This window comes from Aspergillus foveolatus, assembly GCF_047715535.1.
Source record: "Aspergillus foveolatus strain CBS 279.81 unplaced genomic scaffold BDW70scaffold_75, whole genome shotgun sequence".
Classification (NCBI taxonomy): domain Eukaryota; kingdom Fungi; phylum Ascomycota; class Eurotiomycetes; order Eurotiales; family Aspergillaceae; genus Aspergillus; species Aspergillus foveolatus.
The window spans coordinates 1-25,783 of record NW_027396139.1 but is presented as its reverse complement, the minus strand read 5'-3'; the positions used below and the strand labels follow the sequence as shown (position 1 = coordinate 25,783).

General features: G+C 51.2%; 12 protein-coding genes and 1 non-coding gene across 13 annotated transcripts; 9 read left to right on the top strand and 4 right to left on the bottom strand.

The window, feature by feature from the left end:
- Positions 1-1,552: 1,552 nt before the first annotated feature.
- BDW70DRAFT_153448 (uncharacterized protein) lies at positions 1,553-3,658 on the top strand (the record flags this gene model as incomplete). The annotated part of the gene is made up of 2 exons (XM_073739638.1): positions 1,553-1,621; positions 1,685-3,658. 2 exons carry the CDS (start codon positions 1,553-1,555, stop codon positions 3,656-3,658), a joined length of 2,043 nt encoding a protein of 680 aa, XP_073592115.1.
- A 173-nt stretch (positions 3,659-3,831) lies between these two features.
- On the bottom strand, positions 3,832-4,378 carry BDW70DRAFT_113342 (uncharacterized protein). Its single transcript, XM_073734597.1, has one exon. The coding sequence runs from the start codon at positions 4,277-4,279 to the stop codon at positions 4,004-4,006; it is 276 nt and encodes a 91-aa protein (XP_073592114.1). The 5' UTR covers positions 4,280-4,378; the 3' UTR covers positions 3,832-4,003.
- Positions 4,351-5,419, top strand: BDW70DRAFT_163648 (uncharacterized protein; the record flags this gene model as incomplete). Its single annotated transcript, XM_073741330.1, has 2 exons — positions 4,351-4,485; positions 4,541-5,419. The coding sequence occupies 2 exons, from the start codon at positions 4,351-4,353 to the stop codon at positions 5,417-5,419; spliced, it is 1,014 nt and encodes a 337-aa protein (XP_073592113.1).
- Positions 5,420-5,826: 407 nt separating this feature from the next.
- BDW70DRAFT_171458 (nucleobase cation symporter-1 family protein) lies at positions 5,827-7,895 on the top strand (the record flags this gene model as incomplete). The annotated part of the gene is made up of 7 exons (XM_073743223.1): positions 5,827-5,957; positions 6,025-6,109; positions 6,158-6,258; positions 6,326-6,572; positions 6,631-6,997; positions 7,066-7,370; positions 7,440-7,895. 7 exons carry the CDS (start codon positions 5,827-5,829, stop codon positions 7,893-7,895), a joined length of 1,692 nt encoding a protein of 563 aa, XP_073592112.1.
- A 186-nt stretch (positions 7,896-8,081) lies between these two features.
- Positions 8,082-9,722, top strand: BDW70DRAFT_171456 (amidase). Its single transcript, XM_073743222.1, has 4 exons — positions 8,082-8,336; positions 8,394-8,495; positions 8,567-9,375; positions 9,438-9,722. The coding sequence occupies exons 1-4, from the start codon at positions 8,087-8,089 to the stop codon at positions 9,603-9,605; spliced, it is 1,329 nt and encodes a 442-aa protein (XP_073592111.1). The 5' UTR covers positions 8,082-8,086; the 3' UTR covers positions 9,606-9,722.
- Positions 9,723-10,068: 346 nt separating this feature from the next.
- On the bottom strand, positions 10,069-10,569 carry BDW70DRAFT_153444 (uncharacterized protein; the record flags this gene model as incomplete). Its single annotated transcript, XM_073739637.1, has 1 exon — positions 10,069-10,569. The coding sequence occupies one exon, from the start codon at positions 10,567-10,569 to the stop codon at positions 10,069-10,071; it is 501 nt and encodes a 166-aa protein (XP_073592110.1).
- Positions 10,570-10,778: 209 nt separating this feature from the next.
- BDW70DRAFT_171453 (amidase signature domain-containing protein) lies at positions 10,779-13,002 on the top strand (the record flags this gene model as incomplete). The annotated part of the gene is made up of 3 exons (XM_073743221.1): positions 10,779-10,836; positions 11,339-12,530; positions 12,570-13,002. 3 exons carry the CDS (start codon positions 10,779-10,781, stop codon positions 13,000-13,002), a joined length of 1,683 nt encoding a protein of 560 aa, XP_073592109.1.
- Positions 13,003-13,814: 812 nt separating this feature from the next.
- Positions 13,815-17,326, top strand: BDW70DRAFT_171452 (F-box protein; the record flags this gene model as incomplete). The annotated part of the gene is made up of 6 exons (XM_073743220.1): positions 13,815-15,251; positions 15,300-15,749; positions 15,797-15,928; positions 15,971-16,510; positions 16,557-16,919; positions 17,021-17,326. The coding sequence occupies 6 exons, from the start codon at positions 13,815-13,817 to the stop codon at positions 17,324-17,326; spliced, it is 3,228 nt and encodes a 1,075-aa protein (XP_073592108.1).
- Positions 17,327-17,989: 663 nt separating this feature from the next.
- BDW70DRAFT_143580 (uncharacterized protein) lies at positions 17,990-19,163 on the top strand. The gene is made up of 2 exons (XM_073738120.1): positions 17,990-18,272; positions 18,341-19,163. The coding sequence occupies exons 1-2, from the start codon at positions 18,015-18,017 to the stop codon at positions 19,031-19,033; spliced, it is 951 nt and encodes a 316-aa protein (XP_073592107.1). The 5' UTR covers positions 17,990-18,014; the 3' UTR covers positions 19,034-19,163.
- Positions 19,164-19,817: 654 nt separating this feature from the next.
- BDW70DRAFT_t161 lies at positions 19,818-19,904 on the bottom strand. Its single transcript has one exon. It is a non-coding gene; the product is annotated as a tRNA-Asp (tRNA).
- A 523-nt stretch (positions 19,905-20,427) lies between these two features.
- BDW70DRAFT_113289 (uncharacterized protein) lies at positions 20,428-21,182 on the top strand. Its single transcript, XM_073734596.1, has one exon. The coding sequence runs from the start codon at positions 20,512-20,514 to the stop codon at positions 21,088-21,090; it is 579 nt and encodes a 192-aa protein (XP_073592106.1). The 5' UTR covers positions 20,428-20,511; the 3' UTR covers positions 21,091-21,182.
- A 1,236-nt stretch (positions 21,183-22,418) lies between these two features.
- On the top strand, positions 22,419-23,129 carry BDW70DRAFT_163643 (uncharacterized protein; the record flags this gene model as incomplete). Its single annotated transcript, XM_073741329.1, has 1 exon — positions 22,419-23,129. One exon carries the CDS (start codon positions 22,419-22,421, stop codon positions 23,127-23,129), a length of 711 nt encoding a protein of 236 aa, XP_073592105.1.
- A 225-nt stretch (positions 23,130-23,354) lies between these two features.
- On the bottom strand, positions 23,355-24,520 carry BDW70DRAFT_113284 (uncharacterized protein). The gene is made up of 2 exons (XM_073734595.1): positions 24,491-24,520; positions 23,355-24,355 (listed from the first exon to the last, which is right to left on the bottom strand). The coding sequence occupies exon 2, from the start codon at positions 24,232-24,234 to the stop codon at positions 23,581-23,583; it is 654 nt and encodes a 217-aa protein (XP_073592104.1). The 5' UTR covers positions 24,235-24,355; positions 24,491-24,520; the 3' UTR covers positions 23,355-23,580.
- Positions 24,521-25,783: the final 1,263 nt, after the last annotated feature.

Genomic DNA, 25,783 nt, shown 5'->3' with positions numbered 1-25,783 from the left:
AAAGAAGGCTGGATAGCGCATGAACCTCCAAGGCGCACTCTCTCACTAATACCTGTTGTGAATGCTCAGAGGGGAAAGGGCAGAAGGAAGCTGTATCAACTACACGGACGTAGCCTACTAAGGATCGGATGCCATATGACGATTGATTCTCTCTATCTTGTTGACGATAGATCTCTTCACTCTTGTTTTACTACGATATGAAGAGGGGTCAGATATTAGGCCGTGTCAACCGGCGAAATGCTCCTCCTTACTAATCAATATCCAGCACCTTTCTCGCCTGATCGTATGATACGATTACACCGCTATAAACGGATTACAGCTATCCATATGGGCTGAGCTACCTTCAGATACCGAGATTCTTACCTTCTGAAGCTCTCTAAGTGCTATAAATTGTCTACACAGATCGTAGTTAGGAGATCAAGACCTTCAATATAATCATTCGTTACACATACTAGTCACCTGACCATATTCAACGCTAATAACCACCTCGAGAGCCGACAGGCCGCTTATATCACGTGGCGTGAGTCAGGCCTCATCGTGTACACCTCGTGTACATGAAGGTCACTAGACTTGTTAAACCACGGGTTGGGGCGGGTTTTCAGGCCTAGCTGATCCGCCCGCGCGGGTTTTGGGGTGGGTTACCTGAACAGTAAACCGCCCATGGATTTAGCAAATGATTCTAACCCAACCCAAATATCCCAAATATCCCAAATATGCAGACCAATGCCTATAGAAGCAGTGATCTGCATTGTTAAATAAAATACAGTATTATATTACAGTATTATAAATTATTTACGTATATAAATGTAATCAGAATACAATACAATACCTATTTAGGTGTCTTGGCAACCCGGCGGGTTGCTCCGCCGGGTTCTGGGGCAGCCAAAAATATCCAAGACCCAATGGATTATTAGAAGGTCTAACCCAACCCAATTCTTGGCGGGTCGGGGCGGGTTGGGGCGGGTTTCGCGGGGTGGGGTTTAACAAGTCTAAAGGTCACATGATATATTCATATCAATACCCAAATACTTTAGGAGTTTCACGTTCAATAGTCGCTAGGTTTTGAAGACCATTACCCAGGCCTGAAAGTCAAGCCAAGCTGCCGTGGCTGTCCACATCCTTACTGAGATCGACGCCGGTTTTTTGAGCACGCTGCGACGATTGACCTACCTTCTTTTAATAGTTAACCTGAGGCCCACTCTCTCTATAAACGTGGAATGGGACGGACAATTCTCATTATTGGATGGCCGACGTGGCCGCCTATGAATATCTAGCTTACTAAATGATGACTAAGCGAGCTCGACCCCAGGGGCAGGCGATGCCATAGGGCAGTATGTCCCGACAATAAATTGAAGTCACGTGAATCGATGCCTTTATTTTATCGTGTTAACCTGGGCGGATATATTCCGACAGGACTCGGCCCAAAAGAAAAAGAAAAGAGAAGATGTCTAGCTAAAACTCGATCTCACTTTAATATATCGATGTAATTTCTTTCTTCACGCTTCGAAGTCGCTGTTCGACTCTCCGAGGTCGGCCTGGCAAACAGCGGGCCATGTCAGTTGACTCTTCCCACCATGGTAATGACAAGGGCGCGACAGCCCACGTGACTATCTTTTCTCTGGTTCGGCTGAGACTCCAAGTACGACTTTCAACATCTCCATCACTTCAATTGCCATGAACTTAGCCCCGGATGACGCCCGATAGCTCAGACAATCTTCAAAGTGGGTTGCTGTCGGCGAGCTCGATCTTGAATGACGAATTTACTGGAATCTGGCCGTCACCGGATATTGGTCTCACCCCGCCGGAGACTCCGATCTTCATCAACGGGTCCTGCTCTACGCCTTTTGATGATTCCCATGCGGCATGTATAGATGAAGCACCTGGTACAGTATTTCCAGGCCCAGACCGGGAAATAGCCAACGTCACAGAATACAAGGTCTCAGAGCCGCACGGTAGGAGAGGAACGGGAGTGGCTATTTTGAAAAAATGGTTCGACCAGCATTGCGATAAACCCTATCCAACCAAGGAGGAGAAGACGGAACTAGCCAGCCGATCGGGTCTGACGCTCACCCAGATAACTACATGGTTTGCGAACACTCGCAGGCGGCGCAAGAACAAGTCGCTGTGTCCGAACCCACTACTGACTTCGACTCGACATTCAATCAACACGAGACGGCCTTTAGAAGGAGAGCTGAGCCTTATGAGTCCTATGGAGAGATGGAGGAACTCTCCCCCTGAGGCTGAGGGCGCATCGTTGGACGCCATTATGGGGGCTGTGGTCCACAGTGACTATACAGCACATCAGGATCCGTACATCAGATACTCGGAGCATTCTACGCCAAGTGACGCCCGGTCAGCAGCCTCGTCAAATGCCTCTGGGTCTGCCGTCTCGAACAACTCAGTATCATCTACTCACAGCATTGGGTCTCATAGCTCGGTTGGTTCATTTTATCGGTTCTACTCGGCCGACGCGCCAAGGCGCCGAAGACGGAGGAAACGGGCAACTGTTTACCCAAAGCGAGCGGCGAAGACCCAAGAACCAAGGCCATTTCAATGTACCTTCTGCACCGACACCTTTCGCACCAAGTACGACTGGACGCGGCACGAGAAGACCCTGCATCTCTCTTTAGAAAGTTATACCTGCTGTTCAAGCGGGCCAACCTATACTGATACAGCGGGGTCCCAACGATGTTGCTTCTGCGACCATCTTCAGCCTACAGATACCCATATCGAATCACATTACTATACCAGATGCCAAGAAAAGCCGGTAGTCCTCCGTACATTCTATCGCAAGGATCACCTCGTCCAGCATCTACGTCTTGTGCATGGCGTAAGCCAGTTCTTTCCAGGAATGGAAGGCTGGAAAATGCAAGTTGACAACATCAACTCGCGATGCGGGCTGTGCGATACCACCTTTGTCTCGTGGTCAGCACGAAATGAACATATTGGACAGCATTTTCGGAACGGCGCGCAAATGAAGGACTGGAAAGGTTCAAGGGGACTCGACCCGTCTGTGGCCTTTGCCGTGGAAAACGCTATGCCGCCGTACCTGATTGGCATCGAGGCTGTGACTCCGGATCCGTTCAGCGCTTCGCGCCTGCCGAACCAGTCATACCCTGGCGATAGTATGCCAACCACTTGGCCACAGCTGCAAAGTGGTGCGAAACGGTCGCCCTTTAACCACTTTACCGTGGATCTTACCAACTTTGTGCGTGAAGCCCAGTTACTCAACCAACCCATCACGGACACTGTGCTGCAAACCGCCGGGCGCCGAATCCTGTTCGATGACGAGGACACGTGGAATCAGACACCGGCGGACAATCCGGAGTGGTTGCAGATGTTCAAACGAGCGGTCTGTCTTGAGTGCGAAGGGGAGGATAACCTATCCTCAGGCCGCCCACCTCTGAGCGTCGAGGATTTTGATTTCTTCCCTTCATCCGCTGAGCCGTGGGCTGTGTGGAACATTTTTGATGCCAACCTCAGGATTGGCGAAAGCACAGATGCGATGGAACTGGGTATCTCGCTTCCATGGGGGGACTATGGCACTGGCACAGCGTCGAGAAACTCTTGTATAGAAGATAAGCGAACCGAACCTGAGAGCCTACCGGAACTCACATCAGCCTCGCTTGACGAACTCGAACAATGCTATCGTCACTGATCCACGGCTTGACGTATCCTGTTTGCCACGGAGGGGGATGGTATCGCAGTCACCGACGTCGGGTTAACCAGAATGGATCAAACCGCTCTCTTTGTGGCAGGAAGAAATCAAACTTGCCGCCGCACCCTTCACAGACTTGAGTCGCTCCGGCTTTCCGGTTAAGCAATAAGGTGAGGATGGAATTCAACACCCCAGTAAGACTCTACGAACGCAGTATATGCGAGAATCTTCAGAATCTTGCAATGGCTGCTATACACCTCTACTCAAAACGAAGCGCCGAATTATCAGCCTTGTAAACAGGGATTGAAGCGTTGACTTCTAGCCGATTGGGCACTTCCGGTAGATTTAACAGGATACATTCAGAAACAAGGCTTGTCCTAGACATACTACTCCAGTAACCCCCGGCTTTGAAAGTGACACCTTCAAACGAACCTGATGCTTATCATCGCGACATATCTCGGGGCTTGTTAAGCCATTGCTACCCCAACCCTTATCATATCTCCTGGCCACAAGACAGCGTCGGCGTCGGACCACCGTGACTGATCGGCATCGCCGTTGGAGTAGATAGCTTCCTCCACTAAACATTGATAAGCGCACCCACGATGCCGCAATGCAGTACATATAGATAACAGCGCAACACGTACCAACACCCTCGATTACCAAACAAAGAACATCGAATAGTGTCAACTGGAATGCCTGAAGCCTACGCCAGCCATCCTGATTACGGCTACGCCCGCGACTTCAAGGGCTACGGCGAGTTCGGCCTGGAAATCACCTGGCCCAGCAACGCCCAAATCGCCGTCTCGTTTGTGATCAATTATGAAGAGGTACGCTTATCCTTTCCTGCCTATCCGCCCCCATACTAATTGTTTGTGTGTTCAGGGAGGCGAACGATCCGTCCTGGAAGGCGACGGCGTCTCCGAATCAAATCTGCGCGAGAACCCAACAGGGCCCCAGAGCATAAATGAGCGGAATCACAACGCCGAGTCAGAATACGAGTACGGCAGTCGTGCGGGCTGGTGGCGGCTCTTCCGACTGTTCCAGAAACACGGCATGAAGTTCACACTCTATGCCGTTGCGCGCGCGCTAGAGCATAACCCAGCTGTGGCGAAGCGCTGTGTGGATGAGGGGCACGATGTTGCGTCGCACGCTTACCGCTGGGTCAATTATCATGATTTCAGTATCGAGAAGGAAAAGGATTACATCCGCAAGGCTGTTACGTCTCTGAAATCCCTTACGGGATACGCACCCAAGGGGTGGTACTACGGGCGACCGAGCCCGCATTCGCGGACCCTTGTTCCGCAGGTTTACGAGGAAATGGGCGAAGAGCTTCTCTGGGCGAGCGATACCTACGCCGACGATGTCCCTTACTGGATTGATCTGCCCATTGAGCGGGATCTCCCTGCTGACCGCGCAAAAGGGTGCCTGATGATTCCCTACAGCTACGACTGCAACGACTTCAAGTTCCATGTGCCGGGTTCCGGCTTTAGGGATCCAGATGGATTCCTGACGCACTTGAAAAACGCGTTTGATGTGCTTTATGAGGAAGGAGAGGAAGGCGCTCCGAAGATGATGACGGTTGGATTGCACTGTAGGATTATTGGACGGCCAGGGCGGTTCAAGGCGCTGAAGGAGTTTGTCGAGTATATTGCTGCGAAGGAGGGGGTTTGGGTTGCGACCAGAACAGAGATTGCAGAGGTTTTCAGGGAGACGTTTCCGTATAAGAAGGGGGTGCTGGCGGAGGCGACAAGTCTTGAGTGATATAGCGTATCACATTGTATAAAGTCCAGGATGGGTAATGCTAGATGTGAACGTGTGAAGTTTGGCTCATGTAAGGAATAGCAATCGGACGTCCGAATACGAATTCCAGTTCAGACTACGGACTTTCTATATCTAGGCTCTCTATCGGCCTTATCAAGATCGGATGTCCGATGTCCATAGCTTGCTGCGATTCCCAAGCAACAAGTCCAGGCTAGTTTTCTTATCGAACCACTAGATTCGCGGCTTGGATTCCTTGTCCAAGCTTGAACCATCTACGCCGTAACGCTTATCACCCACCATGACGTCGACCAGATAACGTAGCCCTATATGAAACCTGTATAGTTGTTTGGAGGTCATCTCCGTTACGTTGAACTCGCCATAGGGAGAGCAGCAGTCAGCCAGCTACTATGGCACTCCGCCGTTTTATACAATGCATTGAAACTGATCCAGCCCCCAAAAACCACCAGTCACTCGGCAAAGGACGATGGTCAAACAGAGATCTCGAGCCGACGTACCCTGAAGAGCGGACATGGACTTGGTACCCTACCTCCCAAACCATTATACTGCCCCATATCTGAGAATGAGAGCTAACGCATGCTATGTAGGTACAACCTCCCCCTCTTCTGGTTCTCTGTGGCGTTTGGGGCCACAGGGTGGAATGTTGCTGCGAGTTTGGTTGCGACAGGATTGGTGCCTTCTCTCCTCCCATCGATTGGAGCTCTGCTGATGCTGTGGCAGGCCTGGAACCAAGCTTTTATCGCCTGCTGTCTCGGCTCGTTTATAGCAGCCTTATGTGTAATCGGTATGGCACGTCCAGGTGCTACGTATCATGTAGGCTTGTACGCTAACTACTCCCCCCGTACGCCCCCTTCGATCATAACACTGACCTGGATAACAATAACACAGCCCCGTTCTCGCGCGCTCCGCATTTGGCCTCTACGGTTCCTACTTTTTCGTCTTCATCCGTGCCGTCGTATGCATCGTCTGGTACGGTATCCAGAGCATGTACGGCGCAAATCTTCTGTCCGTAATGCTCCGGTGCATGTTCGGACACAAGTGGACGGAGATGGCGAATGCGCTGCCCGCGTCTGCAGATGTTACCTCTCAGCAGCTGCTGTGTTTCTTCCTCGTGTGGTTGGCCGAGCTGCCGTTCGTATGTTTCTTCCTTGCAGATAGATGAGAAAAGGAAGGGTTTAACGGCGTGGTTGTAGTGCTTCATCCACCCCACTAGAATCCACTGGTTGTTCAGCCTGAAAGGCGTGGTGATGCCCTTTGTCACATTCGGGCTCTTCGGATGGTGCATGGCACATGGGGCAGGGATCTCCAGCATCCACCTCGCTTCTAGCACGGCTGCCTCAGGCGCGAATTTAGGGTGGGCTGTTATGGATGGGATCAATGTGATCATGGGCTCGTTGAGTCCGATGCTCGTGAACCAGCCAGATCTTGCGCGCTATTGTCACAAGCCGAGAGACGCGGGGTGGCCGCAGGGTGCCGCAGTGTTTGTGTCCAAGGTTGTCGTCTTCTTTTTGGGGCTGGCGAGTACAGCCAGTATCGAGGGGAAGTGGGGGACTGCATACTGTACTTACTCTGCCCAACATCTCCTCCCTTTCCTTGCTTTGAGATGCTGATCGTGATTTATTGTGCAGGGAATATCTGGGACCTCCTCTCCGCGATTCTCGACCACGAGTGGACACCGGGTTCCCGCTGCGCAGTATGGATAGTCGCATTTAGTTTCCTCGTGAGCCAGTTTGGGACGAACTTTGGCGGGAACTCGATTCCTTTCGGCGCAGACATGACAGGTCTCTTCCCGCGGTTCCTGACAATTCGACGCGGCCAGGTTCTATGCGCTGTCCTCGGTGTCTGCGTCGTGCCGTGGAAGCTTCTCGCCAGTGCGGGTGCTTTCTTGAGCTTCTTGGGAAGCTATAACATTTTTATGGCGCCGCTTTGTGCTGTAGGGATTCCAATCTTTGACCCCCTTTGGCCTGAAGATTTGAAGAAACGCTGACTGACGGTGTGGCAGATAATAATGACGGACTACGTCTCTCGCAGCGGCAACATCCACGTTGCCTCATTGTACAACGCCACGAAATCAGGTCTGTACTGGTTCTGGTCTGGCATCAATTATCTCGCTGTGTTTGCATGGATGGCTGGCGTCGCGCTCGGTCTACCCGGGCTGGTAGGCGAGTACCAGCCTCAAGCTGTGAATGCGGCCGCAAAGAATATGTTTAAGATGGGCTGGATTCTGACCTTTGTAGCGGCCGCGTTTGTGTATGCGGTTCTTTTTAGGATCGGTGGGCTCAGGAAAAAGGTTTATCTAGAGGGATCTGAGGTCAACGACAAAGAATGGGAGTATCTGGCCAAGGAGGGGAGAGATTGGGTGCTTGACGGAGAGAGGGAGGTTGTCGAGGGAGTGGTGGTATCGGAGGGGCCGAAAGGGGTGCATGAGATGGAGAAAGGCGATAAGATTAGTGTTTGATATCTTAGATGTACATAGGCTTTTTATCTCGGCAATTACATGCGGCTTGCTAACCGATAAAATGAGAAGTTGGAGAACTGGGCAATTGGAGAATCGGGATCGGGCTTGCTCCGATACTTTAGTACCCCGCAACCCCAAATTCTCACTCTATCCTTACCCATCCCCATTACTAGAACGCTGTCGTGGTCACAATGGAACCATACAGACTCACAGCCACCCAATCCCTCCCTCTCATCAAAGACGCAAAATTGAGCGTCGAAAACTACGCCCGCTCCCTTCTCTCCCGGATCGAGTCGCGCGATCCCACCGTGCAAGCATGGGCATATGTAAAACCTGAACAAGTCCTTGGACAAGCCCGTCAATTGGATAAAGTGCCCACCTATCAGCGAGGCCCATTACATGGTGTTCCAATTGGTGTGAAGGATGTCATTTACACTAAGGGTACATATATTCTCCTCCCGAAGTGCGAGATGGGATGATGGGATTGACGCGAAACAGACATGCCAACAGAGCACAACTCCCCTCTTTACAAAGACAGCAGTGTCCCCGTCGATGCAGCCTCTATCGCAATCCTTCGCGCGGCAGGGGCGCTGATTCTCGGTCTGTTCCTAACCCACCTGCACCTGGGCAGCCAGCTCCGTCCTTCTTTGTGTGACTGATTGAAGGAGAAGGGAAAACGACAACGACCGAATTCGCTTCTGTGACAATTGGTCCCAAGACAATCAATCCGCATTCTCTGCCCCCAAATCCAATTCGCACGCCCGGCGGTTCATCCTCTGGCTCTGGCGCAGCAGTCGCAGACTTCCACGTACCCCTTGCCCTGGGAACACAAACAGGTGGGTCGACCATCCGGCCGGGCTCATTCAACGGTATCTACGCGTTTAAGCCGACGTGGGGCGCTGTGAGTCGCGAGGGGCAGAAGATTTACTCGCTCACGCTAGATACGCTGGGGATTTTTGCGAGGGGGGTGGCTGATTTGAAGCTGGTGGCTGGGGTGTTGGGGATTAAAGATGATCAGGAACCTAGGAAGGTTGAGAGTCTCCAAGGGACGAAGTTTGGACTTGTCAAGGGTCCAGTTTGGGATCTTGCGGGATCGGGCACAATTAATGCGATGGAGAAGGCAAGGTCTCTCCTTCAGGCACACGGAGCAATCGTGGAAGACGTGGAACTTCCCCCCGAATTTGACAATATGCCCGGCTGGCACGCAAAAATCATGGCTTCAGATGGACGAACAACTTTTTTGTCCGAGTACCGGATGGACAAGAACAAGCTGCAGGACTTCCTGATCAACCAGGTCGAGAATATCAACGGGTGGACACATGCGCAAGAACTCGCTGCTTTCGATGGCGTTGCGACGCTCAGACCGGTTATCGATTGCATTGCGAATCGCTACTCTGCGCTGCTCACGCCCAGCGTACCTGATGAAGCGCCTGAGGGGACTCTGAGGACGGGCAGTGCGGCGTTTAATGGGATGTGGACGGTACGTACGCACACTGATAACCCTCCCTACTACGAGACTGGCTAATGTTTGTTGGTGACAAGGCGCTCCACACCCCCGTCGTGAATATTCCCGGATTTCAAGGAGCCAACGGCATGCCAATTGGTTTGTCACTTGTGGCGGCCAGGTTTCATGATGAGCATCTTCTTTCCGTGGCGGAGGCTGTGGGGGCGGTTTTTGAGGCAGAGGGGGGATGGAAGTCAGCTTTGTGATGGGCATAGCATGACTCTCAGAGTATCCGGTCATAAGCTGAGTTCTGTGTCTTAGTTCGGCCACGACAAGCCACAAACCCGGGCATTCCTGCTCATCACACTGCTGCATGGGCGATTCGCATCACCTTTATCTTACGGAGCTGACGAAATGTCGATATAATTTGGTTCACAGAGCGACAAGTGTATTTCTGCAGCAGGCAACATAATTCCTTCAGTACTACAAAAGTAAATAGTACGTTAAAAAAAGCATTTGCCTTCCCAGTATAATTTTTTATGGAATGTGTAGATGAAGGACAGTTTGCAAAATAGGGCCAAAAATGCGATACCAATCTGCTCCAGTCTCTGTCTGAACTGGAATGACGGCAAACTTGGGTCTTTACTGAGGGTCATGGCATATATTTTGTTGCAGACCTGCGTAAAATGTGAATTTGGGTTAATTATACTTAAATGCCATCGTTGATGGTTAATGCTGCATAAAGCCATCAAAAAGGCCCCTTCTCCTTCTCCAATTCCTCTCTGTATTAGTTACGCGTCCAGGCTGGTATAACTCCCCATAGAATTCCCTGGCCTCTTCGTCCGTTCTCCACCTCAAAATATCATAATCGCTCGCTGCTGTCATAGCCGCATCGCGATTCTGCGTGGTTGCCAGTCGATCTTCAAGAACAAACACATTGACACCCCGTGCTCGAAATATGTTACCCCACGCGCTGTCCTCGGCAATTGTCATGAAAATAGTTATTCGCGATGGCGCGATAGGATAGTTCAATAAGTAGTCAAGGGCATCCGCGTCAACGCCTGACAAGATCGGCCCTATGACGAAATCATGTCCAGCGGCAATGGCGGCATTTATCGGCTTTACGTAGTGGGTGCGAAAGTAGACATTATCTGGGCCGGTGTCGATTGGGCCGGATATGAAGGCCACTTTGGAATTTTCTTGGGCAGATTTGGAGATCTGCTTGGCCATGGATGCTGATTGTTGTGCCTGGTTAGGGCTTGGCGGATGCTGAGTGCACTTTGAAGGCTTCAGGTACAGGGATTTCCGCGCGACCGTGTTGCCTCAGGTCCTTCCACGAAAGTCAGTACGTGGTTTATGTAAATCTGCGTAGCCTCTTTTAGCCAGTAAACGGCTATTGGTCCTAGAGTACCGTAGAGTGGGTGGTGCTGCACTTCAACATGAGGGTACCGTGCAAACACGATCCGAGGTCACTGACGGGAATGCTGAATGCGAAATGTGAAGACTAAATTTAATAACTAGCCTGATCTAGCTAGTCTCTGAACCAGGGCTGAATAATCTACAGGGAGACAAGTAAGTTACTCGAAGAATGGGGAGAATGCGCACCACCGTCACATCTGCTATATTAACATAGAGCAACACATTCTGCAAATAGGCAAAAAAAGGTCCAAGGGAGCTTATTCAGTATTGAGGTAAGAGCTCTCTGCAAGCCTGCTTATCAGAATTTTCGCTTCCTCGCTCAGATTCGGGAAGATCCCTAGATAAATAGGCTATATACGACTACTTATCAGTTGGAGTACCCAGCTACCCAACTATAATAGCTATGGAAACTCTCTTCCCATTGATAGTCTCTGAGACCAGTCAAGTACAGACACTCTCGAAACATCTGAGACAGCATCCGCTATATTATCCACTTTAGCCCTTCCAGCAGACTTCAAGTACGATACCCCTCTGTATGTAGGCGAACACGCGAGCTAACTGAATAGGTCCCTGGTCACAGCAGATGACCTGCGAAACCTTGCTGCACGCTACAATATCAGAATCAAGCCTGGTCCTGAAGAAGACGCATACCTCCCCCTCTTGCAATCCGCAGAAGCCCCTCATAGGATCATCCGAGATACAACCGACTACGTCCACCCGGATCTGCCTCCAGTTCCTATTAGAGCGGCGCGGGAATTTCGCACACTTCCCAGCGCCGAAAATCCGCTGAATGTTTGGAGCCACGTATCCAATATCACGGCAGCAAATCCAATCAACACTCTAATTGCTGGTCGAACGGTTGTGGTAAAAGATAATGTTTCAGTCGCGGGCCTGCCGGCTACACTGGGCATACCTGCTTGGCTTCACTCAAAGACTGGCGAGTATCAACCCTCGCCAATCGATGCGACGGTAGTGCGGAGGTTGCTTCTGGCCGGCGCTACTCTGAAGGGGACCGCGACATGCGAGTCATTCTCGGCTGCTCCGGTGCCCTTCACGTCGGCCATTGGCGCAGTGCACAACCCGTGGGCACGGGGTCACACTGCCGGTGGAAGTAGCAGCGGTTGTTCGGCGCTCATCGGACAAAGAGCTGTCTTGGAAGAGTCAGGCTCAGCCATCGATGGATCCCATCAAGAATCCCCCACCGTTGAGCTCGCAGTTGGAGGCAACCAAGGAGGATCAATCCGTGCTCCGGCTGCGTACACAGGGGTCTATGGGCTCAAGCCAACACATGGTCTTGTCCCATACACTGGAGCTATCTCCTTAACACCCATGATTGACCACTTGGGGCCCATGGCCACCAAGATCGAAGATATAGCGCTCATGCTGAGGTTCATGGCTGGATACGACGGGCTCGATGCACGTATGACACCGGAATCGCCAATGCCAGGACAAGTAAAAGACTACCCAGCCTTGCTCGCCGACTTCATCGAGAGTGCAAGGAGTGCTACAGCCCAAAAGCCCGTCATGAAGGTGGGTTTACTCCGGGAGGCCTTTGACTTCCCCGGCCTCTCCGCTGAAGTGCGTGGCACCGTCCTGCAAAACGCAAAAGCATACTTCACAGCCGCAGGCGCAGAGATTCTCGAAGTATCCGTCCCCATGCACCGCGAAGCCCCTGCAATCTGGACCGTCGCGGCACGAACTTCGCTAGCTGATTACGGCTTCGCCATGAAGCCGCCCGGCTACCTCTCCTACGCCCCCGATCATATCGATACGTAGTGGCCGCCGAACCAGGAGATGTATAATTACCTTAGCGCTGGGAATCCGACGATCATGAACCTCATCTTTAGTACGGACTACCTGCGCGAGACATTTGGAACAGGTGTGGAATTCAAGGGCCACCGGAAGGTCTTTGAGCTCCGCGCTGCGTATGACGCTGTCCTGTCGGAGGTTGATGTCCTTATTACGCCAACTGTCCCAACCGTCGCGTTTGAATTCCCGCCAAGTACAAGGGGGTGTACCGAATGGGGGGATATTGGGGAGAGAGTGGGGGCGGCAGTGGGGTTGAGCTATAACACTTGTCCGTTCAACGTCACGGGGCATCCGGCCATGAACGTGCCTTGTGGGTCTGAGGGTTGTGACGGGAAGAAGCTGCCGATTGGAATGCAGGTTATTGGCAAGAGGTGGGATGACGAAGGGGTGTTGAAGGCTGCGGCGTTGTTTGAGATGGGGAGGGATGGACTTTGATTCGTGTGAGCTTAGCGTTGGATGATTGCATGCTTATTATTTAGAAACTGCTAATCTCACTGCCGCCAGTTCTCCTAGCCTCCCGTTCTCCTGGATTCTCTCGCATTAGTGAACAAACTGCGAGCAGCTACACTCAGGCGGTCGTAGGTCAATTGCGCCCTCGTGGAAGGCAACCAGCCTTTATTCCAAACGGCTTCATCTACAAGACCGTGATAATGGGCTCTCGGTTCTTGAGCTTCTGTAATCTTGCATTTGAAAGACTGCATTTTATAAAACATTCTTGCGGTAGATCCCTCGTTGTTGCAGGAGATTCATCTTCGATACCGTGGAACATGTAGGCCCAAGAAAAAAGAAGAAAAGAAAAAAAAAAAAAAAGTAAGAAAGAAAATAATAAATCAATAAAAAGAGGTCAAGTAGAGAGGAGAGAGGTATATGCAACCTATAGAAAGATAGGTGTGCGGGCAGTCGCTGTTAGCACCGGCGGATTATGAGAAAAAGTTGAATGTACAACTTAACGACCAATCGGGTCTATCGCTGGCTGATAGTTAGCGGCCATTATTTAACGTACCTAGCCGCTGAGGTTTCCATGGATCACTCCAGGTACGGATGGGGCGAGCCGTTGAAGCTGGATAGAGAAGGGGCAGCTTCCCCGCATCTGCAAGGGACAACGTGACTTCCCCGCTTCTCTCGTCTCTCTGTTGTCGCACCCTTTCTGTCTCTCTTTCTGTGCGTGTGGCGTCTGTCTCCCCGTTAATCCTCAGAATCCCTTTGCCTTCCTGCGCCCTTACCTATGGCTATGTCCCCATTTCGAGATGTCTCCCAACGTCTTCTGCCCATTCTGCGGGGTCATACTAGCCCAGGATCCCCATAGTAGTATATCGGGGCCCGAGTCTATCCCCCGACATCGTCGCCCATGGTACGCTGAAATTCGGGGAATCGTGTCGCCAAACGCTCCGGCCGAGAACATCATCCTAACCGGAATTGGGACCCTCCACAGTGGTGGCGTTCTCATTGCCCCAGCCGACAGCGAGCGGTCATATGTGGACACAGAGGGGCTGTATCCCGTCAGCATCTTCGGCAGGTCTCCAGTCGGCTGGGGATTCCACAGCGCCTGCTGGCAGCTACTCTCTCTCAGACTGCATCCTCTGTCTGAGAAGGAGATTTCCCGGTCGGTCTTTGACGTCCTCTACAACACCCCATGTCGCGATGGATCCGTTTTCGACTTTGGCCATGATTACAGCGGCGCCGTGGCAACTCATAACGCGCATGGTCAAGTCGAGATTGGCCATGAACCGGTTCTTTATATGGACCCTTGCGCAATTCCATCACTGGACGAGTTGGAAAATTCCGGGTCGGCGGAGGCTGTCTCCCATTTTGGACTCGGCAATTATGAGCCTCGCGTTTTTGGCTCACTTTCTACCGAGCTCAAACACGAGATATTGGCGTACCTATCCTATAGAGATGTTTGTATGCTGCGACTTCTGTGTAGAGAGCTCGCAGATATAACACACCCTTGGAATCTCCCGCAGTCTTACTGGCGGAGTCGGTTCCTTCTTGGCCAGGAGGCCGATTTCCTGTTCCCGTCACTCTTAGAAAAGCGGCATTGGCCGCGTCTGTATCTTGGAACGAGGGGACTCTTGAACTCGAAAAGTCCGCCATTCATCAACCGCAAGAGGATACGCGGACTCATCGAGCACTTTGCCGCTCTCGTGGAACTATATGTAGCTCAGCCGCCGCTGCACGGCTCGCCCGTCTGGCCTGAACCCGGCAGCGACGACTGCTTTGTGCTTACCGACAAAGAGAAGTCGTTACTTAGAGCCTATAGTTTCTTTTCTGGTCACAGCACTGCTAGGCAAGCCCACGAGACGCTTCAAGTTGGATGTCGGATATTACACTACCGAAGCGGGCCTATTTTAATAGCCGACAGGTCTCGCCAACATATCATAGTCTCAACCATCCAAATTGGCGCAAGATGCTTTATATCCGGCGTACGGTTTGCGAAAAAGGACACGGCCAGTCTGATCGGTTATCATCACTCCGCAAGCGGGGCGACGATCTATTCCCCAGATCAGACTAATATCAGGACCATCCACGTTGCATTCAGTAGTCAGGGCTTAACCGGCATAAGTTTTACTTTCTCAAACTCAGAGTCGTCCCCGTGGATCGGACAAAGCCACGGGCCGGAAATCGCACTCGGAAATCTAAGCATGGTCGAGACGGAACCCTGTTACCTGGTAGCTGGTTTAGATGTAAGTCCTGTTCATTCTTCTCAGTCCAATATTGACAGTCTCTACAAGTCATTCAAGATAGTCGCTCTTGGAGTTGCTGTAATCAATTCGAAACCCCCACCGCCAGTCCCACGCGTACACCCTCGTCTATGGCTGCCGGCTGTACCGCACAACGAGGGTGTCGACTTCAGCACGCTTCTGCCGCCGCAGAGCACGCTGCCCTTTGCACCGCTAATCAGTATCGACTTTGGCGCTCCGCAGGGTCAATGTTTGGCGGAGCTGACAAGGCTCGTCTTTTGCATGGGCTCTGGTCCGAACCCGATGCGCGGAGTCAAGGCTGTCTATGCTAATGGGATGTCTCGTCTCTTTGGGTCCGAAAATGGGACCGAGCTTTCCTTCTGCATAGACGGTCCGCACGGTGAGCGTTTAACCAAGATTGCCATCCTTCACCGGGCGGACGAAAGCCCTCACGATGAAGAGCTTCAGTATGGCAAGAGATCAAACTTCTGTGGACTCCAGGTATGCTGTAATTGTGCTTCAATATGCGGGATGCTGAATCCGCTCAGATGTCAACAAACCGAGGCCGCACTGCCACCTTGTCCACAATGGAGAGCCGAATGGATGCGAAGGTGGCCATTCACGAACTGAAGAAAACAAAGCCAGGACACGATATCACTGGTTTCGTCGCCATCCAAGTGGTACGTTTTTCCTTTCACAATAAACCATAGCTAATTGCCCAGCCGCCGCAAGAGGCCTTCTTAGGGTTTGGCATCCAAAGTCAACGATCCCTCGGGCCTTTTCAAGCCTCGGCCATAATGCTCAAAGAGCTAAATAATCCCGACGCCCAATTGCAGCGAGATAACAAGTTTTCCATTTACATCGGCACACCAAGCGACAGCAATTATCAGACTCACGCCACGTTGGTGGGAGTGCGCAAGATCTCTGCGTCCAGAGGAACGCACTGGGGTTCTCGACCATGCACTTGTGTCTCTGGCTTGAAGTTCGACTACTACAATGGCACGTCAGCTGTCGTGGGGCAATGGTTAGATGAGTTCGAGTCGTTGGAGCTTCAACCATCCGAGCATGTCCACTCTCTGGATATATGGGTAACGCCCACACGACTGTCCACGAGCTATCCCTTCCTGCAGCAAGGCTGGATTGCTGCTGTGCGCTTTGGAACCACTTTTGCTAGGGACGTGAGGTTCAAACCGCCGGGATCTGATCCTCTATCAATGCAGCATCTTCATAATCATTTTGGGGGTGGACCCGGACAAGAACTCGTCAGTTAATTCCTTCCCATAGTGATGCCATCTGACAGGCAAACAGACCGCTATATCATGGATTCTTAACGAGTCCCACGACAGAATCCGAGCTGTTAATTCGGACAAAAGTTTTGGGCATACTTCCCTGCTATTGCCCGAACAGTATCCACCCTTTGATGATGTGCAAAAGCTTTATTTTGAGAACGTCCTAACTGGCTGTTCGCCCGATCTGCTTGTTACGGCCGAGGCCTGTTATAAAGGGACTGCGATCCTTGGTCTTATATTTACTTACTCCTCTGGTGCCAGGGCAACGATAGGTGACGTTGTAGTTGTTCCCGATGCTCGTCAAACAATGCATTTTCCTCCAGATACCGAGTTCGTTGGCATGTCGGTGAGGGTGAGGAGACGTAATGTCCTTGTTTTACAGGTATTTCCTCTTTTTATTTCGAATTTTACCCTGAGAAGCTTCTTCAACGACAACCTAGCTGAACTCAGCCATTCATTAACATCGTATCTCCTCACTTGCAGTTCGAGCTCAAGACCAAGCGCAAATCGGAATCTAATGATCATCCTACACCTAACGCGCCTACTGAGTTCAAGACACTTTGTTTCCAAAGAGATGATCAGCCGGGTACGGACAAGCACTGCGACGACCGTGAAATAAGAGACCGGAGGAGTACATGGTGTAAGAATACATTGTCGGCTGAGACTTTCACTAGGAAGCGTGTAAGCGACGACGTGTATGCGCCGCCGGATGGAACAAGACTGGTGGGGCTATATGTGCGCTGTCAGCACTTTGAGCATCTTGGGGCGTTATATGAACCTCTAAATTGAGCAATGACTGGTATAGTTGTTCTTTTAGGAAGTCTTGTGCTTTTTCTGTGATCCATCAAGCTAGCCATAGGCTAATATGAATTCCTTGGTTTCCATCATAGCACTTTCATCCCTCTTCTTTAACAGCCACACTTACGACTTTTATAGCCGCGGCACTAGCTTCCTTATTATCTCGCGTTAATGCCAGCTGCAAACTGCCCTCTGAGTGACTCGAGCACACTAGTAGCCGGTTCGGTTAGAGATGTTCTATCTACAGAGTATCCAAATGCCACCACAAGCGCCGGAATCCCTTGATTGGCTACATATCACCTGAGAGTCGTATAATGCAATTAGCAGATTTTCTGCGCCTTCGAGGCATTCAAGACGTCCTTTGCGTGGCAGGCAAACATATACCTTAATCATATACCTCGAGATTTCTAACTTGATTTGAGTCCAGTCGATTGTGGACCGTGTTTAGGACAGTGACGTCAAACCTGCTTCTGATTGGTTTTTCTTGAAGCTGCTTGCCCTAATTCCCTGACTAGCCATATTCAGCTAGTTCTGACCATAGCGGGGCCCTTGCAGACGATTTCTAAGCAGCGAGCGTCCCACTGGAATGGCTCCCCTGCTAAAAGCCAACGTCAGCCACCAAACTAACGCCGCCACCAATCACTGTACCCATCACTTCATCTCTGCTTCACCAGCCACAATGTCACGTATCGGAGTCTTCCCTGCTGCCGGTGGCCTCGGATCCAGCATCATCAAGCACCTGCAGACTCTCGTCCCAGCATCCCAACTCGTCCTGATCGCTCGCAAGCCGGAGTCGCTCGCGAAAGAGTTCAGCGCTGGGGCCGCAGTACGCCGTGCAGACTATGACGACCCTTCGACTCTGGAAAAAGCCTTCGAAGGTATCGATGTCCTTATGCTGATTTCATATGCTTCGTTCGAGATCAAGCATCGTGTCAATGTATGTTCCTTACTTCGGGGTCCCTTTAACCTATATATTAAGAGGCTAGCGGGCTAACACGTGTCTAGGCCCACAAAGCCGCCATTCTGGCCGCACACAAGAGTCGCGTAAAACACATCTTTTACTCGTCTCTTGCGTTTGCTGGAGACTACACCGATTTTTCTGTAGCCCACGTCATGGGTGCGCATCTGGCGACAGAAAAGTTCCTTGCGGAACTTGTCAGCACAAGTCCTAGGCCAATTACGTACACCTCTATTCGGGAAGGCCTCTACTCCGAGTCCTTCCCCATCTACACAAACTGGTTTGATCTGCACAACCCCGTCGACGAAATTACCATCCCGCATGATGGGTCTGGGCCTGGCGTTGCGTGGGTCAAGCGTGACGAGCTTGGCGAGGCTACGGCGAAACTCGTTGCCAAATATGCTAGGACTACGAATGCCAATGTTGCGGCTGAGTTCCCGTATGTGAACAAGATTGTCCTGCTTACGGGGCCGAAGGTCCACTCTCTGAACGAAACTGCGGAGATTCTGGGGGGGGCTGTTGGTAAGGATGTGAAGATCCGGGAAATCAGCGTGGATGAATATGCAAGGCTCGATCATAAGGGGAGACATACGTATCACAACGTTGATTTGGCCCGGGAATGGGCAACAGCCTGGGAAGCTATTCGCCGTGGTGAGACGGCCGTTGTGACGCCAACCCTCAAAGAGATCTTGGGCAGGGAGCCAGAGCAGTACGAGGTGACTATCCGGAGCATGGTTTAGATGATGTTGTATCCTATGTCTTTGCCGATATGGTATGGCTGTCAGATAGCCGGTTTGTCGTCTTTATCGGTCAACGCATGGGTAATGTCACAATGATTACTTCCAGACTTCTTCAGAAATGGGAATGGTGAAAGTTAAGCAGTAGATGCATCCAGCACACGCAACTCATCCCCCGGTGGGCAACCTTGTATCCGGCTATAGTGGCACAAATTTGGAGCATATCTGTCGCCGGACTACGTATTTCAACTTCCGCAAATACATTCTGTGGGAATTGAAGAAACAATCACCGGCGATCTTTTGGGCATCAGCAATTCTGCAAAAGCTTGGATGGGCTGTATCGTACTTAGACCCTTCACGACTGATACGCCAAATCTGAATTGCTAGATCAGCGCCTACATCCACAGATGCCTATTAGGGGCGGGAAGCGCCTCATTTTCGGTTTCCACCTTAACGCATACGGCAAAGACGTACTTCTTCGTGGAGAGAATGGAAGATAGAAGCAACTCCAGCGTTCAATCCTCTCTTCAATCCGCAGCTCTTTAGGGCTTTCTTTCGAGAATACATACGCAAAGGTTAGTTGGTAAAATTCGATCCTGATATCATTTACATCAAAGGTATCTACGGACTACCCTCTCTGCTTTCGCTACTGTCTTGGGCTTGGTGAATCGCTCATACGCCCAGCTATCCGATCCAGCAAGACTTATCTCAGTGGGGTAACCCTAACCTCCCACAGCCCCACAAGCACTAGCCACCACCAATTAAAAAATAGTGGTGCAAAAAGAATCTCCCCGACTGGGAGTCGAACCCAGGTCTCCCGCGCTTGCTCCTGTTCGGTGACAAGCGGAAATCATGACCGTTAGACCATCGAGGAATTGGTGAATGATGTTTGCCATATTTTGTTTTATTCGTAAACAGTAAACACATCCGTTTTCGATTCTCCAACTCATGCGCACCATAACCTCTTCGTGCGAGTAGCAAATTATCTATGCCATGTCTATTGTGCCGGCGTTACAGTCAATTATGACTCTGCTTGGGCATATCGTTTGGTATTCGCCCTCTCAGTCTCTAGATCGCGTTGAAAGCTCTATCTCATATCAAGGGTGCACTATATATATTCCCAGTAGTGAACTCCACAGTGATGAACAATAGACCTTTGCATTGTTCGTCGAATACTTCGCTTGGACTTAAAATGAATTGACACACATCCTTTGAAACTTCCTTTTAGTTTTTCTGTTCTCATGCCAAGATCCCCTTGTGCAGAAGCATCTGTTTCTACCCCGCCGTGGCCCTCATGACCTTGGCGCTTACTCGGAAGTGATAGCCTTCATCTTCCGAGCTCGCCGAGATTTAATCGGAATGTTCGAAGTAGCAATATGAGTTAAATCATTTTGGTCCAACAACAAGCTATACTACACTCTTCCCTTATTCGACCCTGCTTTCTTTCAGTCTACGCAATTGAGACCTCGACCGCCGAAACAATGTCCGCGAATTCCGATAGCGAGGTATGCCTTACACCAACAACCAGCGTGTTCTCAGAGCCGGACGCGTACAATCACAATCCCTCAAAACTCCCATCAAATGCGATACCTTATATACACTCCTATCCACAACCAGGCAAGATATTCATCATTCGCGACCCTAAGACCGGCCTCGTTATTGCGCTTAAGCGCGGAGTTTTGGGTTTACACTCTGACATTACACAAGTCTGCAACATTCCTGGTAGACCCATTGCCCACAACAACGGTAGCCACTGGCGCTGCATTGAAAATGAGGACCTGTGGCTCGGATTCCAAAATGAAGTGTCGGGAACATATATTGGGCGAGATAAACAATGCAAGACATTCATTGCCAAGGCAGACTCCCACCGGAGCTGGGAGCAATTCTGTGTACGCCAGCATCCGGATGGCGGGCATACGCTTCTGGTTCGGCACGAGGGAGGCTTCCGGTCGATGAGAGTTGGCGGCGACGGAGGGAGACTATTGATTGTTGGTAGTAAGCGCGAGTGCGGCACGGCGTTCGAGCTCATTGAGCTTTATTCTGAGGTTCAATGTTCTTGAATCCAGTGAAAAGTGGCCATTGCATTTCTGTGGTCAGACAAGTCCGATATAAGCTTGCCAATAAAGTATTCCGGACGAAGAGCAGTATACGGATTTTTTGCGGCCCAGGTGATCGACCACGGATTTTGACGCACAGAACTGGGACTCTCAAATAGACGAGGCTGCGAGATAACAAAGTTCTTTATGACTGTAGGCCGAGAAGCGCCGTCTCATCCGGCCGCAGATTGCCAGCCGGGTTCGTATCAAGCCCACTGTTGTCCCGCTGCCGCCCAGTCCCCTCGCTGGTACAGAGGCGGCAGTGAGCTCGATACGCCCTTGCTAAAGCAGACGATGATAAGGATGGCAATGAGATCGAGACTAGGAGACGCTTCAGATATGGATGCCCGTCAGTGGAGTCCAGTTCGAGGGCTAGTGCGTTAAGGGCTCAACATGGCTGTCGGAGGTATAGGCATTTGCCACTCATCGGCCGGAGTCCACAATGGCAGACGTTGATAATAAATTGCAATCAATAACCTCGGCCAAACATACAAGAGTCGCGCTATTTGGTATAGGGGGTATAGGGTATGTGAGCATCAGTACCTTTGCTTGTGAGGGTTCTTTCTCTGAGAAGAAGCAGCAAGTCTCAGATTGCTATTGAGTACGCTTATCAAGCTAGGCTACGCAACCCAAAATTGTCAGTATTCTGGGTATATGCTAGCAACACCGCGCGCTACGAGCATGCCTACAAGGATCTTGCAGAGTATCTCAATCTCCCCGGGAGAACTGACTCAGGGATCGACATCTTCAAGCTGGTGTCACGGTGACTCTCGGACGCTGCTAACGCAGTTGGCTGATGATCCTCGACAATGCTGATTATAAGGATATGTTCATCCAAGAGATTGAATTAGGTGTTAATCAGGGTCAACCTATAGCCAGCCCCCGAGCAGCCCTTATCACGTCACGAAATTGAACAGCCGCCAGGAGCCTTCTCAAGGACAATCAGAATATCATTTATATTGGTGTGGTGGAGGAGAAGGGTGCCCTGAACCTTCTTCAGACAAGGGTCACTTAGAACAGGGTTCACTGGAAGATGCTCGAAGCTCGTGCAGGCTTTCGAATGCATACCAATTGCAGTCATACAGCCGGCTCATATCCCGCGGAGCCGCAACTAGGGTCTAAGCGGAGACCCCAAGCATTTGCAATACAACCCTGATGGTGTTCAGACAATTTTGTGACTCATTCGGGGAGAGATGATGCGACTCACTGATCCTCCATCCAGTGTTTATATGTATAAAAGCGGGCTCGTTCTTCTTAGTGACAAGTCTTGCCCGCGAATCTCCAGACGCACCATGGAGAATTACGATCTCCTTATTGTTGCTGATGCGACGGCATCGATGCACCATTACCTTAAGGCATTGAATATATCCCTGCCCCAAATAGTCTCTATCTCTGCTCTAACCGGCTGTTTTTCGCGGCTCGGCGTGATCGCCTATCGTGACTATGATTCCAAGGGACTGGTTAGTTTCTCGGGTTGGCTTGAGTTGTCTTTAGCAAAAGAGTCCACAAAACAGCCAGATGTTCTCACCTTCACAAAGTCGCTTAAGGCAAAAGGCGGCGGGGACTATCCAGAAGCCACCAAAACCGCCCTGGCCAAGGCCTACACAGTAATGCAACCGGAAGCGAAGACAATCATCCTTCTCTACACGGATGCTCCGCCGCATGGAACCATTTCCGTAACAAATTGGTTCATGAACTGCGAGGCGGAGATGCAGGCCCTTTCGAATCCTGGCTCATATGACGGCTTTGGTCCTTCATTCCTGGATTGGGTGTCGGCGGCGAAAACACTGGCGAGCGGGGAGAAACGGGCACAGGTGATCAAGCCGTGTCCCAATTGCGGGACAATGACAGAGAAGATATCAGGGTGTGGACATATTACTTGCCCCGTGGAGGGCTGCGGCATCGACTGGTGCTATTTCTGTGGAGAGGCTGTTGCAAATGGTACCTACGACCACATGACAGAGGCTCATGGCGGGATATACGATGAGGAGATTGAAGATTGAATATGTTTTATGGTGTTCTGATCGCTTTACACCTTTTTACTAAATCAGACTGATGTTCTTGGAAATCCTAGATTGTTGTCCTTGTATATGCTTAGTATGTTCTATGCCTGTGATCCGCAGGATAATTCGGCCATTGAGCCGCTAAGGCATGACGCGTGGACGTACTGGGAACATTCGAGGGCGCCGTTGGTGTGTGTGTGCACCTGTGTCTGACTCAAGACTGCACTCCTCGTGCGACGATAGCGCAGCGATGAGGCACCGAGTGTTGCTGGTGGCCATTAAAGCGTTCTTGGTTGGGCACTTTTCCTGGTCTCCGGAGAAGGGTGAGCGATTCACAGTACATGATTTGTATCGACCAGCTACTAACTAGGTGTCCCAGGTCTAATATGTGCCCGGCAGGTGGCTTGTTGGTTAAAAAGGAAAATGCAATCAGTCTTCAACTCCCTTGCCCTCAAAGCTCGCGGTCCTCCGCTCGCGGTCTTTTTGATTCTTGCGTTTCCACCTCTCCCTCTGCCGCTTCAACTGCTGGCGCATACGTGAATTGCGGCCGCATGATCGTCAACGTAAACGTCGGCCCGCAATAAACGTCCTCGTCAAAGTGATCCTCCCGGCCCAGTTTTAGATATCCCTCCAGCGGACCCCATCGGTCCTCTGGGCCCCATTTATCGTCAAGCTTCAGACACGCCGTCCCGGTTCCTTGTGTCCAGGATTCAGCATTGACCCTAGCTAGCCCATCCCCTTCCTCTATAAGCGCATCAATTTGCCCAGTAGTATGCGTATCAAAATAATTAGACACCGCGTCACGAACCAGATCCCGTTGCGACCTGGTCAGTCGGTTGGCGTCGGCGGTCTTGTAGACGTATTTGAAGCCGTGGGATTTGCCGACGAGGATGGAGCGGTCTTTTTTGGGCCTTGTGAGGAGTGTAGTGAGAACTCTTGGGACTGGAATGGTTATGGGAATTTTATCATGTATATATGAAAGGGCAGAAGATTGGGCTGATGAGTCTAAATCGTAGTCTGAGTTGAAGTCGTACCAGCCTGTAAAGGCGCCCACGAGAACACCGAGGAGGACAATAGTATAGTAGATTGGCCTGGGCAGCGGCATTGTGGGGTGGTAATCTGCAAAGGGAAGAGCTGCTGGCCGGTATTACGAAAAGAGCTCCAGATATGGGAGTGGAATGATGAATATAGGGAGGAATGAGGGAAGGTGAGATTCTGAAAGGTTCCTGGGATGATTAAGTTAGCCCGCACCAGTTAGGCTGGTTGTTGATGCCTCGTCGCCTCAGAAAATGTGGAAAGTACAGATGTTGTCCCTTATTTGGTTGGCCGGTATGGGGGCAAGGCAGTGTCTGAGGACCCACGGTGAGTTCTGACCCACGGCGTGGTTCAGAGCTGGGCTTGGCGCTTCTCAGCGACGATGGCTGAATCCTGAACCACGCCGAGCTGAGACCCCCGAGAGGGCAGTATGCTCGAGTACACAGGTGAGGCGGCGGGTAAAATATGCCAAGATTTGGTGGGGCCATCATCCGAGTTTTCCGATGAATCACTTGACCTTAACCTGGTCACGATCTGTCAACCGGAGGAGGTTCCTCCTTACTAATCAATGTCCAGCACCTCGCTCGTTTGCTTGTCTGTTTGATGCGTTACGCCGTTTGTATGGCAGGAATATCTCCTGTTCAACGGGAACCTTCTTTAAAGCCTTCGAAAACGTATAAATTGCCTATACAGATGGTAGTTAGGAGATCAAGACCTTCAATTCAATCGTTCGTTATAGATATTGATTACATAAGCAAATTTGACGCTAGCAACCACCTCAATAGCGAGAGGGTAGGTGACACCACAGCTGTATACAGTCTGGCACACACGCACGACAAGGGGAAAACAGGACCCCTACCGCTCTAATAACTGATCTCTTACGCTCTGCTTATCGCTCATCTCCTCCACCCCATGGAGGTGGATGACTCCCCCCCAGGCGGAGCCCGTCCGGGGACTCCGCTCCTGGGTGAAAACTCTGACCCCCCCTCAGGACCTACCACCCCGAACCCCCTAAACCGGAACTCCCTGAAGAGAAGGGCCTTATTCTCCCCGCAGAAGACTCCCACTGCAGCTCCAGTCCCTGTGCCCCATATGCCGCAAGCCTCATCGATCTGCGAACAGGTTGGCATGGTAGCAGACGACCAGCTAGTCCTTCTTAATGATTGGAAACTAGCAATGACCTCTCTTGCCAAAGCTCTAGATCTAACTGTCTCCTCCCTACAGGGCCGCCCAAGAGACCTGGCCCGGGGGCTTGCAGCCAGATTTGTTTCCCTAGCAAAGCAGGACTCCCCTCAGCAGATTCCTCAGATGCCTGCGGTTGCACCCCCACAGCCGCCCAGGCAGATGGAACAGCCAAACCAACCTCCCACTCCTGAAGCTTCCAAAGGGCTCCCGAACAGGCGAATCTCGCAGCCTACAACCTGGGCGTCCCTAATAGCTCCAAGAGCTGGCCAGGGGAACTGGCAAACTATTGCCCCTGGACATCGTATGCAAGCCAAGCAAACAGCACAATGAAAGCTGAAGCAGTCAAACAAGACTGACCACCGCATCTTCCTCCGCCTCCCGGCCTCCTCCAGCCTCCGGGCTATTGGACCACATGGCATCCGGGTCACCCTTGC

What these genes read in the sequence shown, in the direction of transcription:
- BDW70DRAFT_113342 (XM_073734597.1), bottom strand. Translation starts at nt 4,279, where the DNA reads ATGTACTGCATTGCGGCATCGTGGGTGCGCTTATCAATGTTTAGTGGA.
- BDW70DRAFT_171456 (XM_073743222.1), top strand. Translation starts at nt 8,087, where the DNA reads ATGGAACCATACAGACTCACAGCCACCCAATCCCTCCCTCTCATCAAA. An exon ending in GGATGTCATTTACACTAAGG is followed by an intron (nt 8,337 to 8,393) that starts GTACATATATTC and finishes GACGCGAAACAG; the next exon opens with ACATGCCAACAGAGCACAAC. An exon ending in CGTTTAATGGGATGTGGACG is followed by an intron (nt 9,376 to 9,437) that starts GTACGTACGCAC and finishes GTTGGTGACAAG; the next exon opens with GCGCTCCACACCCCCGTCGT.
- BDW70DRAFT_113284 (XM_073734595.1), bottom strand. Translation starts at nt 24,234, where the DNA reads ATGCCGCTGCCCAGGCCAATCTACTATACTATTGTCCTCCTCGGTGTT.
- BDW70DRAFT_113289 (XM_073734596.1), top strand. Translation starts at nt 20,512, where the DNA reads ATGTCCGCGAATTCCGATAGCGAGGTATGCCTTACACCAACAACCAGC.
- BDW70DRAFT_143580 (XM_073738120.1), top strand. Translation starts at nt 18,015, where the DNA reads ATGTCACGTATCGGAGTCTTCCCTGCTGCCGGTGGCCTCGGATCCAGC. An exon ending in AGATCAAGCATCGTGTCAAT is followed by an intron (nt 18,273 to 18,340) that starts GTATGTTCCTTA and finishes ACACGTGTCTAG; the next exon opens with GCCCACAAAGCCGCCATTCT.